We start from the raw sequence: 15,612 nt of genomic DNA, 5'->3' as shown, positions 1-15,612 counted from the left end.
TATGCTAGTGACACAAGGTAAGTCACTTTCTCTCTGGTGAGAATGGGAAACAACATCCCCTATCTGTTGTAAATAGAATATATGTGAAATGAGAAATAACCAATTAACCACCTCAAAAGGCATTTCTAGAGATCAGATGAGACAATGTTTACAGAAAACCTTGTCCACCTTAAAGTGCTGGCCACCTTTGGAGAAATCAGGCTCTGCTATTATAGACTTTAGAAACCATGTCCCATTCTCATTCACCAACTCAAAGGAGAAACTCTGCCTCTGCCAGCAGCCCACGGTGCCAGACCGCTCTCTTTGGAGGGCCACTTGCGTGGATATAGGGAAAACCAGGAGTCAGTCCAAGGCCTGGCTTGCACTGAGAGGTCACGCCAAGTGAGAAGCCCATGTGAAGATATGGAAGACAAAGTCAGGAAAAGACATGAAACTTGAGAACTGAAACCAAAGAGGAGGCCCGGGTTTCAGCAAGGCTCAGCCCAGGATAGGCTGGACAGCAGTCTGGGAGCCAATTCGATGCCCGCCATGGTCTGTGCCACCTTTTGAAGAGGATTCGGGTGCTTCCACGGAACTTAGGTATGCTCTTAGGTATGCTGTGCCAGGTGCTGGAGAGATCGTGCTGAACAAGACTCCATGGTCACAGGGCTCTTAGATTCACAGTCCAGTAGGAGTGACATAAACCACAAAAATGGTCATAAATAATGTGCTTGTATACTGGAGACTAATAGAGAGAATGCTGTCAGAGATGACACCGAAGCTGAAACTTGAAAGACAAGAAGGCCCTTGCTATGCCAAGAACAGGGAGACTCCATGAACAAACAAGTGAATAAGGAAAATGTGGTGTATACACAGAATGGAATATTACTCAGTCTTAAATAAGAATGAAGGTCTGACACCTGCTACAACATGGATGAACCCGGAAGACATTACGCAAAGCGAAATAAGCCAGACATAAAACGACAAATATCGTACGAGCCCACATATATGAGGATAAATTTACAGTGACAGAAAGTAGAACAGAGGTTACCAGGGGCTGGGAGACATAGGAGGGAGAAGTTATTGTTTAATGGGCACAGAGTTTCCGTTTGGAATGATGAAAACATTCTGGAGATAGATAACAGTGCTGGTGAATGTACTTAATGTCACTGAATGGTATACTTATCAGTGGTGAAAATGGTCAATTTTTTATCACGTGTGTTTTACCACAATAAAAAAAAAAAAGTTTAAGGTGGTTGGCCAGTATTATAAGTAACAGGAGAAGCATGTACAAAAGTCCTGAGGTTGATAAAAGCTTGGCCTGTTGGTGAGAATGATGATCTCATGAGAATGATGGCAAATGTAACCTGTAAAGAAGCCAAAAAGGCCAAAAACCCTGCTGGCTTCAGAGGCCATGGTTAGGAGTTTGGATTTTGTCTTAGAAGATAGATTTTTTTTTCCCCCCAGAACCCTCCAATTGGTCTACCTCCACTATAAACCAGTCCTCACCACACCCTTACACGGCAAGCAAACTACACGAAGGGCAGAGCACACATCACCTCTTCTCCAGAATCATCCTCCTTCCTGTGAGAACTCTTAGCATTTATTCATTCTTCTCACATAATACATAGGAGTTCACCATTGCATCATAGTTCACGATGGACCTGTGTTTGCTCTTCTCCGAGACCCCTGATGGTCTTGGTCACAAGGGCTACAGCATATCTAGCATCAGACCTGGGCTCTAGATTGATTGTTGATGACAACACAATTGAAGAGATTCCTTCACTTTGCTTCTGGCTTGGCTGAATTTTTAAAAATTTAATTTCTTTAGGCTCCCACATACAAACTTCCATCTTTTCTGAAAATTAAAAAAGTCCTAGTAAAATAATAGGAAGCACAAACCAGAGACTGACACTGTCTTCTCTAGAGAGCTGATGGACATGGGGGACTAATGTTGCCATAAATCCCTCCCTAAATCAGAAGAGGGAGCCACAGAAGCCTTGGGCATTAGGAGCTCTCCTCCTCACTTCCAGCGCTCACTTCTGAGGCTCGCTCGGAGGGGGACCCATGTCAAGGGGTCCTGGCCACAGTGGCACACAGAGAAGGCAAACAACAGGGTCTACCAACTGTGCCTTCTCTGATGGGGAAGTCAGTGAAATCGGACACAAAAGCTGGGTCTGTGACACACAGCTGCTCCCTTACCAAGTACCTGTTCCTCAGCAACACGGAAGTTCACAGTTTGCTAGTGTTGTCAGTAGAATTCCCAATTCCGGTGGCTTTAGATCTCGGAGCTGAAAATGCAGTGCCGGCTGGCCCACAGCTAGGCTTCTGGAGTCCCAGGGATGATGAAGGGTAAGTAAGAAGGGGTGCTCAGAGGAGCAGACACAGCCTTGAGAAGCGGGTGGCCATGTGGTGACGCGGGGGAGGAGAAGGAGGGTGTCAGCAGGCAGACGGAGCCGTTATTAAGGAGGGAAAAAAGAAGCGAAGATCTTCCAAATAACAGTTCTTTGGGGAATGTAACAAGTACTCTCCTCCAAATTAACTTTCCCCATTCTCGGTCCAATAATCCAGATGACAACTAGTTCTCAAAGTCACACAAACTCTTTCATTTGGGTTTTCCTATATAAATCCTTAGGGAGTTCTTTGATATGCATTAGGGCACACTTTAATCCAAGTTCTGCATTTTAATTGATCCACTGAAAGATAATGTGAGAACTAAAACGTACTTTTAGAATTTCTTAACCCCCAAGATGACAATTAACTATTAAAAATGTGTTTAGAGCCTGAATCACAAATCAGAACAGCACAAGAATTAACTTAGCCAAACACATCACTGGGAGGTCCTAGCTATGCAGTAAATTTAGTGAAAACTGTTTCCTTTTTTCCAAAATGGAAAATAGCTTTGTTACTTTGTCTAAGGCATTTAAAATTCTTTCAATAAAGAAAAAATATCATATATGAAAATCATACTGGATCCCTCCCAGTGGAAGTTACCACTGTTAATATTTTGATGTATCACCTTCTAAACTTTCATGAGCATATATGTGCATATGAGCTTTTTCAAAATTCATGTGATGTTATTCATATAATTGATAACTCAGTAATATACTGTTAAGCCTAATCTATGTCAATAAATATTATTTTCCAATGTAATTTTTATTGGCTACATAATATTCCATTTCATGTACATGCCATGATTTATTTAATTGATCTCCCACTGATAGACATTTGGGATTGTTTCCAATATTTCACTTATAATATTAAGAATATATACTATAGAATATACTACAGAAAATTATATATATGAGTGCTTTCTACTTCTCTCCTATATTACATAGGAATATGTAAGTTACCAAAGTGGACCCCAAAAAGGATAGGAAACTTAGACCTGAAAGTAAAGGGTTTTTTTAAAATAGCCCAAGGACTACCTCTCTAAAAAAGCCACATCCAGATAATTTGCAAGTGAAATCTCCCAAGCCTTTAAAAATTCTATTTATAGTAGTCCAGAGAAGGAAGAAAGAGAGAAATTTTTTCACATTCTTTTTTTAAAATTTAGAATAATACTGATACCAAACCCAACAACGATGGCATAGAAAAAAGAAAATAAACCAACCTCACTTCTGAATATTAATGTAAAATTTCTAAGTAAAGTTCAGCAAATATAATCCAGATAAAAAGAAAAAAAAAAGACCCAGAAAGAAGGCTCCATTCCAGATATTAGTTTGTAAGATCATTATCAGGAAATCTAAAAATATAACCTTACCATATGACTTGGTTAAAGCAGAAATGTATATGATCACTTGAACACGTCTAAAAGATGTAATAAACATAACTCATTTCTGAATTTTTTAAGCCCCAGTAGAGTGAGACTAGATAGTGGCTTCTTTAAGATTATGTAATGCCAGGGGCACCTGGGTGGCTCCGTCAGTTGATCATCGGACTGTTGGTTTTGGCTCAGGTCATAATCTCAGTGTCCTAGGATCAAGTGCTGTGTCATGCTCTGAGCTCAGCACAAAGTCTGTTTGAGATTCTCTCTCCCTTTCGTTCTACCCCTCTCCCCTCAAGGCGCACACATGAGCCTTCTCTTTCTCTCAAATAAATAAATAAAATCTTAAAAAAAAAAAAAAAAAGAATACAACTTCTGAAACCAGAATTTCTGGGTTCAAGTTCAGCTCTATCACTAGCTATATGACCTTGAACAGATTACTTCATTTCTCCATGCCTCACTTTCCTCATCTGTAAAATGGGATAATAATAGTACTCCTAGGGATCCTGTAAGGATTGATTGAGTCAATTGATATAAAGTGCTTAGAACAGCCCCTGGCACATGGCACTGGGTCAGTGTGTATAAGAATGTAAGTAGAAATCCATGTCAAAGAGCCAAGATCATGAACGCATCATGAAAAACTAAAACCACTGCCATGAAAGTCATGAATAAGGATACTCAAAGTCAACACTACTATTTAACGTTTTGTTCTGAAAGTACTAACCAAGTGGGTTGACATGAGAAACCTAACTTACAAACGCAGAAAAATAAAAGATGGAATTATCATGATTTGCCAGTAACTATTCCTGAAAATACCAAGAGAATCAACTAGAATGCCTCTTAGAGACAACAGGAACTTACTGGATCTATTTAATTCATTCATCACCCTAAAGAGAAATTCAGAGAGAAATACAAAAACAATCTCAAAACGACAGAAGCTGGGATCCTGAGCTTTTGAAAACTCACCTTGGCAATGTAACTTTGGGGACTCCCACGTGCCCAAAGCTGTGCAGCTTGAAACTGTATCTTCCAGGTCACTGAAAAATCCTTCTTTGCAAGCATAACGCACCTGGCTGCCAAGCCTAGAAGTGTAATTTCCGACGATAAGGCCATCTGGGACCTCAGGAGGGAGGCCACAGTCTATTTCTGAAAATAAATTAACGTCAAATTCATTACTATGTGAATATGAATTTACAAAACTCATCATCTCTCTCCACCTCTACCCCATCGTCCCCTTTCCCTACACCTACACACACACACACACACACACACACACACACATATCTGAGCGATATTTTACATAGACTGGTTCATTTCCATTTTGACTTCTGGGCATGTTTCCAGTGACTGTCTCTATTCAATCTTCTGGCCTTCCATCAGTAATAGCATCTACACAGACACAAAGCTGATGGGATTTGGCAGTCAACCCTCACTAATTCACACTAGTTAAAGAGAAGCCTAGCCCAGTGGAGTTAAACATTTGAATTGCAAAACACCTTCAGATATATACGGCTTTGTAATTTTCAGAATCATTTTTCTATTGCTGGTCTTTAAGAGGGCAGCTATGTTTACTATATAAAATCATGTTTCGTGGGAGAATATCTACTAACTGCTAAAAATCCCGGAAGTTTACCAAGTGTAGCTTTTTTTTTTTTTTTTTAAACCTAAGATAGCCAACCCTTTTTGCCTGGTAATATTGACTTTATTTAATAGGTTGTACAGATGTGCAAAGGAACAGATAATCTCCACTCACATCCCCAACACAGGCCCCACGGACACAGGCTCCCAGCAGAAGAAAGTCATCTGAGAGCAGAATCTCACTTTCAGAAAGCTCCCTTCTTTGGCAGACACCCACCTATGCATGACGTGGTGTCTCTGGCCGGGTGGAAAGGTTCAGGCCCATTCTCTGGGAAGTATCCATCCATACAGTAGCATTCAAAACTTCCATAAGTGTTCACACACCGTCCTCCTTGCCTGCACAGGCCGGAAACCTCACACTCATCGATGTCTTGAGACCCAGATATAAGAAGGGAGAGAAAAAAAACAATAAAAAGGGAAACACAGGGGCACAGGGGCATTGGAACAGCCATTTCTCACATTCTCAATCTACCCTTGCAAAAAAGGATGCATTTGTTTGCAAGAGCATCATGAGTTTTATTTCATTCCTCAAAGGTTATTTTCATATACCCTTTCTTTATGCCACCAGTACTAAAAGGTGCTCAATAAATCCTTGTCAATGTTGTTTTGGGAATTTACAAAAACCAAAAACTATCACCAACTCTCTGACACGCAACAAAAAGAGCCCCAGAGAAGCATGCTGAAAAAAATTCAATCACAAAAAAAAAAAATTACAAAATAAGGATGGCCTCTACCTCATACCTGAAAATACCTGAAGGATGGGGCCCCTGGGAGGCTTAGTCTGTTAAGTGTCCGACTCTTGGTTTGGGCTCAGGTCGTGATCTCAAGGTCATGAGATCAAGTCCCTTGTCAGGCTCCTTGCTGGGCATGGAGCCTGCTTAAGATTTTCTCTCTCTCCCCCTCTGCCCCTCTCTTTAAAAAAAAAAAAAAAGAAAGAAGGAAAGAAAGAAAAAAAACCTGAAGTAGAATTCCAAATATAAAACAATTTAAACCAGAGTGAAAAATGCTTTCTAGCTCATGACCATGGGGTAAGTCAGGTAATAAGAGGAAAATTCAGAAGAGTCTCACTAATTTTTTCAAGATTACAAGAACTTAAGACAAGCATCGAAAAGAAAAATATATGCCCCTTGGCAGACTTTTCTCCTTGATTGAAGACAGCCCAAAGTATCAGGTACTGCAGTAAACACCGCATAGTAATTCAGAGACCGGAGAAGAAACCCCTCTGCCAGTTAGCAGATTTTCCCCCCAGAAATGACTTGGAGAACAAAATAAAAACTGTAGGAATGCCATCAGAGCCATATACACACCAACTTCACCAAACAAAACAAAACAAACAAACCAACCTTAAGTGAAATGGGACTATTCCCAGGACACTTGCAAGAACCATGGGGACGCCTGGGTGGCTCAGTGGGTTAAGCAGCTGCCTTCGGCTCAGGTCATGATCCCAGCGTCCTGGGATCGAGTCCCACATGGGACTCCTTGCTCGGCAGGGAGCCTGATTCTCCCTCTGCCTCTGCCTGCCTCTCTGTCTGCCTGTGCTCGCTCTCTCTCCCTCTCTCTGACAAATAAATAAAATCTTAAAAAAAAAAAAAAAAAGAACCATGGTGGGGGGCAGGGGGCAGGGGAGCCAAGAACAGGGAATAGCAAGACTGAGGAAAACCTGGTTGTTACCCGGCTCTGGGATTGCGAAGGCTGGTAATTTTGGAAGGATCACTATAAAGTGGCCAATATTCTATTCTGCCAGATGAAGAGCATTTTGTTTTGTTGTCTCAAACCTACTAACACCATAGTTTCACAAAAGAAGGAAGAAAATATCAGAACCCTTTTAAGTTTTGTTTGTGACTTTATCAAAACTCATTATACTCTCCTTTTTGTTTGCATTTGGGTCTTGGGCCAATGACCTCCTCATCGCTCACTGATCACTGTTTAGGAGGCAATCATTACTGTAACTGCTGAAAGAGCCCACACAAGCTACCAGTTCTGATCAACGTACATCTCTAACGCGGCAAACTTCGGGGAAAATCTGGGAGATCATCTCTAAAGATGGTTGGCCATTTCTTGGGGATTCGAGAGTGGAATCCATTCCCCCTCCCCGTGGGCTGGTCTAGAGGCTCGCTTTGGACAACAGAAGGCAGCAGAAGTTAACGCTGTGCCTTTTGTGAACCTGATCTGGGAGACGACTGGCAACTTCGTCTCCCCCTCTGCTGGCATACAGTGGCCATGCTGTAAGGAAATCCAAGCTATCATGCCTGGCAGAGAAGTCACTCAGAGGACACCCTGAAGATGAGACATCACATCAAGAGAGAGGCCCCCTGGAAAACTAAGGTGTCCTGACTGACAGTCAGCTTCAAGGCCCTAGAATGTAAAAGAGGCCTTCTTTTACCTACCAGCCCAGCCCAGCCATATGAGTTGTTTCCATATGAGTGAGAGAACGACCTAGCCATGGAATTGTGCGTAATAATAAATTGTTACAAGCCATTAAATGGGGTGGGGGGTGGGGCAGGGGGCAGGGAGTAGCATTATGCAGTAATAGATGACCAAAACACTCTTGACATATGAAGAGATGCAGAAGTCCAAATGAAATTAAGAGGATACTGTAATTGAGGTGCTTGGTTGGCTCAGTTGGTAGAACATGCAACATTTGGTCTCGGGGTTGTGAGTTCAAGCCCTACACTGGGTGTAAAGATTACTTAAAAATAAAATCTTCCAAAAAAAAAAAAAAAAAAGGAGACACTGCAATCAATGAAAAAAGGGGAACTTCTGAAAAATACAACAAGAACTTGGAAATTAAAAATAAACTGTGGGGGGCGCTTGATTGGCTCAGTTGGTTAAGCAACTGCCTTCAGCTCAGGTCATGATCCTGGAGTCCTGGGATCGAGTCCCGCATCAGGCTGCCTGCTCAGTGGGGAGTCTGCTTCTCCCACTGATCCTTTCCCCTCTCATGCTCTCTCTCTATCACTCTCATTCTCTCTCAAATAAATAAACAAAATCTTGGGGCACCTGGGTGGCTCAGCAGGTTAAAGCCTCTGCCTTCAGCTCAGGTCATGATCCCAGGGTCCTGGGATCGAGCCCCGCATCGGGCTCTCTGCTCTGTGGAAAGCCTGCTTCCTCCTCTCTCTCTCTCTGCCTGCCTCTCCGCCTACTTGTGATATCTCTCTCTGTCAAATAAATAAATAAAATCTTTAAAAAAAAAATAAAAATAAACAAAATCTTTTCCAAAAGGGAAAAAACAAAATGTGAATGCCAAAAATAAAAACCCAATAGAGGCTTTGAATAATAGGTTGGTCGCTGCTGGAAAATAAATTTGCAAATTCCAACTTGAAGAATTTGCAAAAACACATAGAAAAAAAAATAATAGGAGACAGAGCTGTAGGACAATAGACAACATAAGGACAGATCCAAAATATGGGATATTCACTTAAGAGAAATTGCAGGAGGCACCCGGGTGGCTCAGTCATTTAAGTGTCTGACCCTTTGTTTCAACTTAGGTCATGATCTCAGGGTCATGGGATTGGGCCCCTAGTCAGGCTCCCTGCTCAGCACAGAGTCTGCTTGAGATTCTCTCTCCTTGTGCCTCTCCTACTTGTGCTCACTCTCTTTCTCTCTCCTTCTCTCTCTCTCTCAAATAAATAAATAAATCTTAATTAAAAATTAATATCAAAGGGAAATTTTCTTCTGCTTATGTATTCACATCCAAAGCACCTTTTGAGGTGACAGGCATTAATGTTGAAAAATGAAAGTCATCTGAGTTTCATGGAATAAAAGAAAAAAATCTATGAAACAAGAGAGAAAGGAATTGTAATCTTGAAGAAAAGAAAACCAATCTGACCTTGGATTTCTTGTCTGAGACACCAAATACTAATGGAATATTTACAGAGTTCTAAGGAAAAGGGAGCAAGACATAGTACTATATTTAAGTCAAGGTATGACATTTTAGAACATGAGGGATCTCAGAAACTATACTATTGACATTTCTTTTTTTAATTTTTTTTTTTTTTTCTTAGCAGATTCCATACCCAGCACAGAGCCCAACGCGGGGCTCAGACTGAGAACTGTGAGATCACGACCTCAGCCAAGATCAAGAGCTGGAAGCTCGACCAACTGAGCCACCCAGGCAACCCTTGACATTTCTTTTCTGAAAAAGATTTTGAAAAACATTCAAGCCAGTGAAAAACATCAGAATAAAGAATGTCAAGAAGGGAAACATAATTAAAAACAACGACAACAACAAAGATGTAAGAAACGAAACCAATAAAAACTCAGTTAAACAACTGATAACAGGGCACCTGGGTGACCGTCAGTTAACGTCCGCCTTTGGCTCAGGTCACGATCTCAGGGTCCTGGCATCGAGCCCCGCATTGGGTTCTCTGCGCAGCGGGGAGCCTGCTTCTCCCTCTCCCTCTCCCTCTGTGCTCTCTGTCTCTCTCCCCACCTCAAATAAATAAATAAAATCTTAAAAAAAAAAAAACCACAGGGCGCCTGGGTGGCTCAGTGGGTTAGGCCGCTGCCTTCGGCTCGGGTCATGATCTCAGGGTCCTGGGATCGAGTCCCGCATCGGGCTCTCTGCTCGGCAGGGAGTCTGCTTCCTCCTCTCTCTCTGCCTGCCTCTCTGCCTACTTGTGATCTGTCTGTCAAATAAATAAATAAAATCTTTAAAAAAAAAAAAAACCACAACTGTTGATATAAAATCATGGGCTTTTGGATAATAGTTAACAAAGGATTATTAAAATCTAAAGCATAGGAAATGAAATCAATCTCAATCCAGCACAAACTTTAGAGATGATTTTGACCCTGCAGGATCCAGCATGCGTTCCTAGAACGGGATCCATCATTTTAGCTTATCAAGATTCTGTATTCCAAGGGTGGGGGTTGTAAAATGTGGACATATACCTTTGTCACAGTAATCATCTTCCAGCCTGCCCATCTGCCCCAGGCTCTTCAGAAGACAGTGAGTGGGAATAAATGGATTTTTCAGTAGAAACAGGCGGTACCAGTACCACAGGGCAAAAATGTGGCTAGGTAGCAATGGTAGGGAAAAGACAGAGTTTCTAGATACTGATCAGCTCTGCATGAGTCACCACAGTCATTAATCAGCCTGCTTTGTGTCCAGTCATTCAACAACCTAATAACAATGATTGTTCTAATGAGCGCTAATCCCGATGACTCCTGTGTGTCATCTGGCACAGGCCAGCCACTGTTCTAAACCCTTCATTACTTATTACTAATTATTTTCATCTTATTCCGCACAATAACCCCATGAGCTAGATGCTATTATTCTCCCCATTATACAGCGGAAGTAGCTGAAACACAGAGTGGGTAAGTAACGACACTAAAATCAACTCACGTTAAGTGGTGGGAAAGCCACACTCAGAAACCAGGCATGTAGCTCCAGGACCACACCCTTAGCCACTGGTCACACCGTGTCTCCCGTTACAGTCACACTATACCATCAGCCAATCAATAATTCCATCTTGTCCACAGACAATATCAAAGATACCCATTGTCTTCATGAAGTCCAGAAGCACCTAGCATCTTTCCCTGAGATTGGTGATGTCATTCTGACTTTTAATGCCCTGCGACCTCTTAATGCTCACAAACTATCCCTTTTCTAACCAGTCTAGAATCTTGGCTGCGTAAACATGGTAAGCTCATTAGAGTAACTTCTCCATGAGGTGGATTCCATGGGGCCTACCAAGTTCATAACAGTTTGCTTGGGAAGGAAAAACATTCTGAGCAACTGAGCAACCTTATTAACAAGCCTAAGTAATCGAGGGGGAAATTTTCCCTTGTTCCATTGTATATACCGAACTATTTAACTTTATCCACAGCCAGAACAATTCCTTGCCAGAAAGTAGCAAAACCGAGCAGGACACGCTGACCTGGTCCCAGGGCCCCGATGTTCTATATATACTCTTTCCATCTAATAGCCTGAGCTTGAAAGTCAAACAGACCCTTGAGAACTGACTCTGCTACTTATTAGATGTACTCAGGTCCGTTCCTTAACCTTTCTAAACCACTTTTGTAAAATGAAGCTAATTAAGTCCTAATACATGTTGGCTAATACGTGAATAGGCCTTGCCTTTCTACAGACTCCGTTCTCCCTGGAGCACAAGCCACTCCTTCAGAGCCTTCACCTAACGCTCAGTGTGATCATGAACCAAGCCCTCGCACGCACACACACACACACACATATACACACTCTCCGGGTTTCTTGGCTGCGGTCGGGGGAGCGGCCCCATGGCTTGTCCCCCAAGATCGGAATCCTCTCAGACAGAATCCGAAAATGCATCTGGAGGACCCTTAGCTAGAACAGGAGTGTCAAAGAAGCAAGGGTTTAGCTTGGGCGGGCATGCCCGAGAGGCTAGTCTCTGAACGCCCCTTTACACACAAGCTCTGGCCTGGAGATGCCTTTAAAACCTGAAGGCTCAGAACGGACTCAGTGATAAAAGTACATGGAAGAATTTTCACATAAATGAAAAAGCTCTCACAGCCTGTTCTTCTCCCTGTAGCCAACTAATTACTAGTTCCTTCAACTCCATGCAGGGGAGACGAAAATGACTTCCTCGCATCTTGGAAAGTAACGTTCCTGCTTTTTTCCTACCCTCTTGCCTACTCAATGCCAAGTTCAGCTAAGAAGCCCGCATCTTAAGAAGCCACAGTTATTCAAAGGGACACAAACATCCATTTAAGATCAAGATGGTTAAATTCACATCATTTGTTGCTAATGTCCGGTATTGGCAAAGATGTGAAGAAATGAAGACCTTCGTGAAATGATTAGTGAGAGAGAATATTGGTGTGAACTTTTTGAAAGACAATCTGGCCCAATGTACTGAAAAATAACAATGTGTAGGTATACCTCTGATACAAAAATTATTTTCCAGAATTTATAACAAGGAATAATTATCTGTAGAGAGTAGGTACAAGGATGTTCACTATAGCATTTCTTATGATAGCAAACACACACACACACACACACACACACACAAAATATAACAAGCAGGAAAACAACCACAAGAAGGGAAAAACTAATCAGTTAAGGAACACAGTACAGCCACATAATAAATTCTGTGTAGTTGATATATATAAGGTAGGAGACCATATCTAAGATCATGCTCAGAGAGGCATCAGTCATGAACAAAGAACTGAAAGGGTTATCCATTTCCTTCACAATCTTGCCAATGTTGCTAGTTTGTTTAGGAAAATCTACTTTATAGATGCCTCAAAACCCCTGTCCCAGTTACTCCTCCCAAAACTTTTAAATTAGTGGAGCTAAACAAGAACCATGTGTGCATATTTTACTTCACTCAAGGCCTTGGGAAGGAACCTGAGATCCCTATATCCTAGGGCGAGAGGATGCCAGAGGCGAGAGTGAAGTGTGGGGGCACCTGGGTAGCTCAGTGGGTTAAGCTTCTGCTTTCGGCAGAGGTCATGATCTCAGGGTCCTGGGATCGAGCCCTGCACTGGGCTCTCTGCTCTGCAGGAAACCTGCCTTCCCCCCACTTCTCTCTGCCTGCCTTTCTGCCTACTTACGATCTCTCTCAAATAAATAAATATTAAAAAAAAAAAAAGAGGGAAGCGTGGGAGATGTTCACATGTGCAGGAGCTCAGGCATGCTCTTTTACTCCCAATGAGAAACAACGGTGCCTTAATCAAAGCCTCTTGCATTTAAGGGAAGCATGCTTTGGTTTAACCATCTTCTGATTCAGAGTCTTTGGCCTCTCTCTCCTTCCTGGGAGCTGGAGCAGTAGCGGGGGCCTGAAGCCATTACCCCCCACCATTAGAGACGTGACCAAGCAGGAGTCCAGGGGACTCCACAGGGAAAATAGTCAGGAAGCTGTTGGATACAAGCAATGCCCTGTTGAGTACAGCAGTAACTGCCCAGCCCACATTTCCTTAGGTTTATCTGTCCTTGTTGCTTCCTTGTTTCAGAGTAGTAAAACATGACACTTGTGGAATAAAACACAGCTAAAACAAAGGATTAGGATTTGGGGAGCAAAATCCCATTCGGAAGGAGCACTGGGAGGAACCTCAAACAGCGGCAAGTCCATTGGGCAATATCCCACACAGAGCAGAATCCCAGGGGGACTACACGTTGTGTCCGAGCCCACAGCGGGCCATTCCAGGACCAGAAACAACAGGCAGCTGAGAAGCTTGAGAGCAAAGGCTCACACAGAGAACAGACTCCTAACCTGGGAGAGAAATCAACAGACGTCTTGGCAGGGGTAGGGATTTACATCTAGCAATGTCGGTGTTTACTTCACCACAGGCAGACTATGTGATACAGCCTCTGAGCAGAAGGTTCTGGAAACTGATGAATGGCAACGCATTTACTCCCTCTGGGGAGTAAAATTTTTCCTTCCTTTTTCCCCATTTCCTAGTTAAGGCTGAAATGCTGTGATACTTCTCTAGAAGAAACGGCATCAGGCCTTTGATACTGCAGGAGATGAGCTGAATGAAAAGAAGGCTGCAGCCGCCATCAGACTAGAGAGGGATGCCCAACACCTGGGGAATTCAAAGGTGCACAAAACGCATTTTGCGGTTCTCAGCAGACATGGTAGGGCCATGCCTCCTTGGAGTCGGGCTGGTAGGGAGAGGACAGCCCAGGTCTGCTCCCATACCAGCATCATCTCTCTCCCATGCTCCTCACATTTGAAATGCCACAGAGTTTCTCCCTCGGCCAAGGTTCCGGGAGTCCCAGAACTTGTCTGGGGGGCAGCCCTGGGGGCCAGGTGCAAGCTCGCTGGAACTAGAACCCTCTTGTGGGTGACATCCAAAGAGGCCCACCGGCAAGCGGCTCCTGAATCTGGCTCGGACTCTACAGAGTCCAACCAACACCCGGTCGCTGGAGTTCTTGCAAGTCAGGAACCAGGATTCACATCCTGTGGATCCAGACAAACACTGGATAACCCTTGATACCCCAAAACGTGCTAAGCCTCAGTGGACAGGAACAGTCCACCGCTGTTCCCGTGACAACCATGATTTCAAGAGACACTCAGTATCATCGAGAAAAGTCACCCATCAGCTTTTACAAAGTGATAACCAGATCTCAAAAGGAGAGGTCACAAGAATGATTGCCCACAGATACGGGTCTTCTTTTGAAGTGACAGAGGTATTCTGAAACTAGATAGTGCTAGTTGTTGCACAACTTTGTGAATATCCTAAAAAGCACCTTAACAGAGTGAATCTGATGGTATGTGCATTGTATCTCACTTAAAAAAAAAAAGTCACTAAATAATGACAACAAGTGGACGACAGAGAAGAGCCAAGATCAGGACTTGTTCCAGGAAGACTGGTTCTTATTAGGCTGACATCTGTTTGGCCCTTGCACAAAATATTTCTTTCTTCTTCTCCTCCTTCTTCTTCTCTCCTTCGAATTTTTTTTTTTTTTTTAAGTCAGATGCATCCTTGGGAAGGTGAGTGATCAATACGGTGATAAAAGTTTTCCCCCAGCAAACTCCTGCAGCCTTGAAAACACGATTTTCCGTATCACGTCCTCCAGAAAGTTCCCTGATTCCTTCCCCACTTCCAAGATAAGAGCCCACACGGATTCCAGATTCCCTAAGTGTCCTTTGCTCACCTAACACTTTATACTGAAATTAGCTACGTGCTATCACCGGCCGTTGGCACCACCTTGGCTCAAGGGAGCTATAGGAGAAATGTGTCTTGGGATGAACAGAACATCTTATCATCACCTTGTCAGGTTTTTTAAAAATGGGCATGTGATGGGATGAGCACTGGGTGTTACACTGAACTGATGAATCACTGAACTTTATATCAAAAACCAATAATGTACTATACCTTGGCTAACTGAATTTAAATTAAAAAAATTTTTTTAATTGATATGTTGTTTTTTTAACGCATCTAATTGAATTCTGCACCAATTTAATTCTGCGCTTCGGCAATCGTACAACAAGCCATTTGCTACTGAAAACAACAGTATATCATAAAATGTTTTCTCTGAGGGAACGCGCTTCATTCACGCCAAGAATAAATCAAGTGGACCCCATGAGGGATTTTTTTTTTTTTTTTTACCTCGGTGCAGGTCAAGAGGGAGAATGAATCAGAGCATCGGAATCTGTGCTTCCCGGTGGGTAAGGAGATAAAACAATGTTCTCCTTTCCCTTTTCCCTGAAAACCTTTCAATATCACAAAACTTTTAAGCAGAGTCATTAAGTCTATGCAAACCCATCACAGAACCTGCAGTCTATTCCTGCCTTTCCTCTTCCTCA

The 15,612-nt window shown here is 42.7% G+C and overlaps 1 protein-coding gene across 4 annotated transcripts in view; it reads right to left on the bottom strand.

The window, feature by feature from the left end:
* Nucleotides 1–15,612, bottom strand: part of SUSD1 (sushi domain containing 1) — a 131,387-nt gene that overhangs the window by 98,475 nt on the left and 17,300 nt on the right. For all 4 annotated transcript variants that reach the window (XM_044265134.1, XM_044265133.1, XM_044265137.1 and 1 more), the window contains exons 4-5: nt 5,601–5,753; nt 4,712–4,891 (exon numbers count right to left, since the gene is read on the bottom strand). In XM_044265134.1, coding sequence (XP_044121069.1) covers nt 4,712–4,891; nt 5,601–5,753 — 333 coding nt within the window. The remainder of the gene's footprint in view (nt 1–4,711; nt 4,892–5,600; nt 5,754–15,612) is intronic.

This window comes from Neovison vison, chromosome 9 (genome assembly GCF_020171115.1).
Source record: "Neovison vison isolate M4711 chromosome 9, ASM_NN_V1, whole genome shotgun sequence".
Lineage (NCBI taxonomy): Eukaryota > Metazoa > Chordata > Mammalia > Carnivora > Mustelidae > Neogale > Neogale vison.
This window is presented reverse-complemented; position numbering and strand designations above follow the sequence as displayed.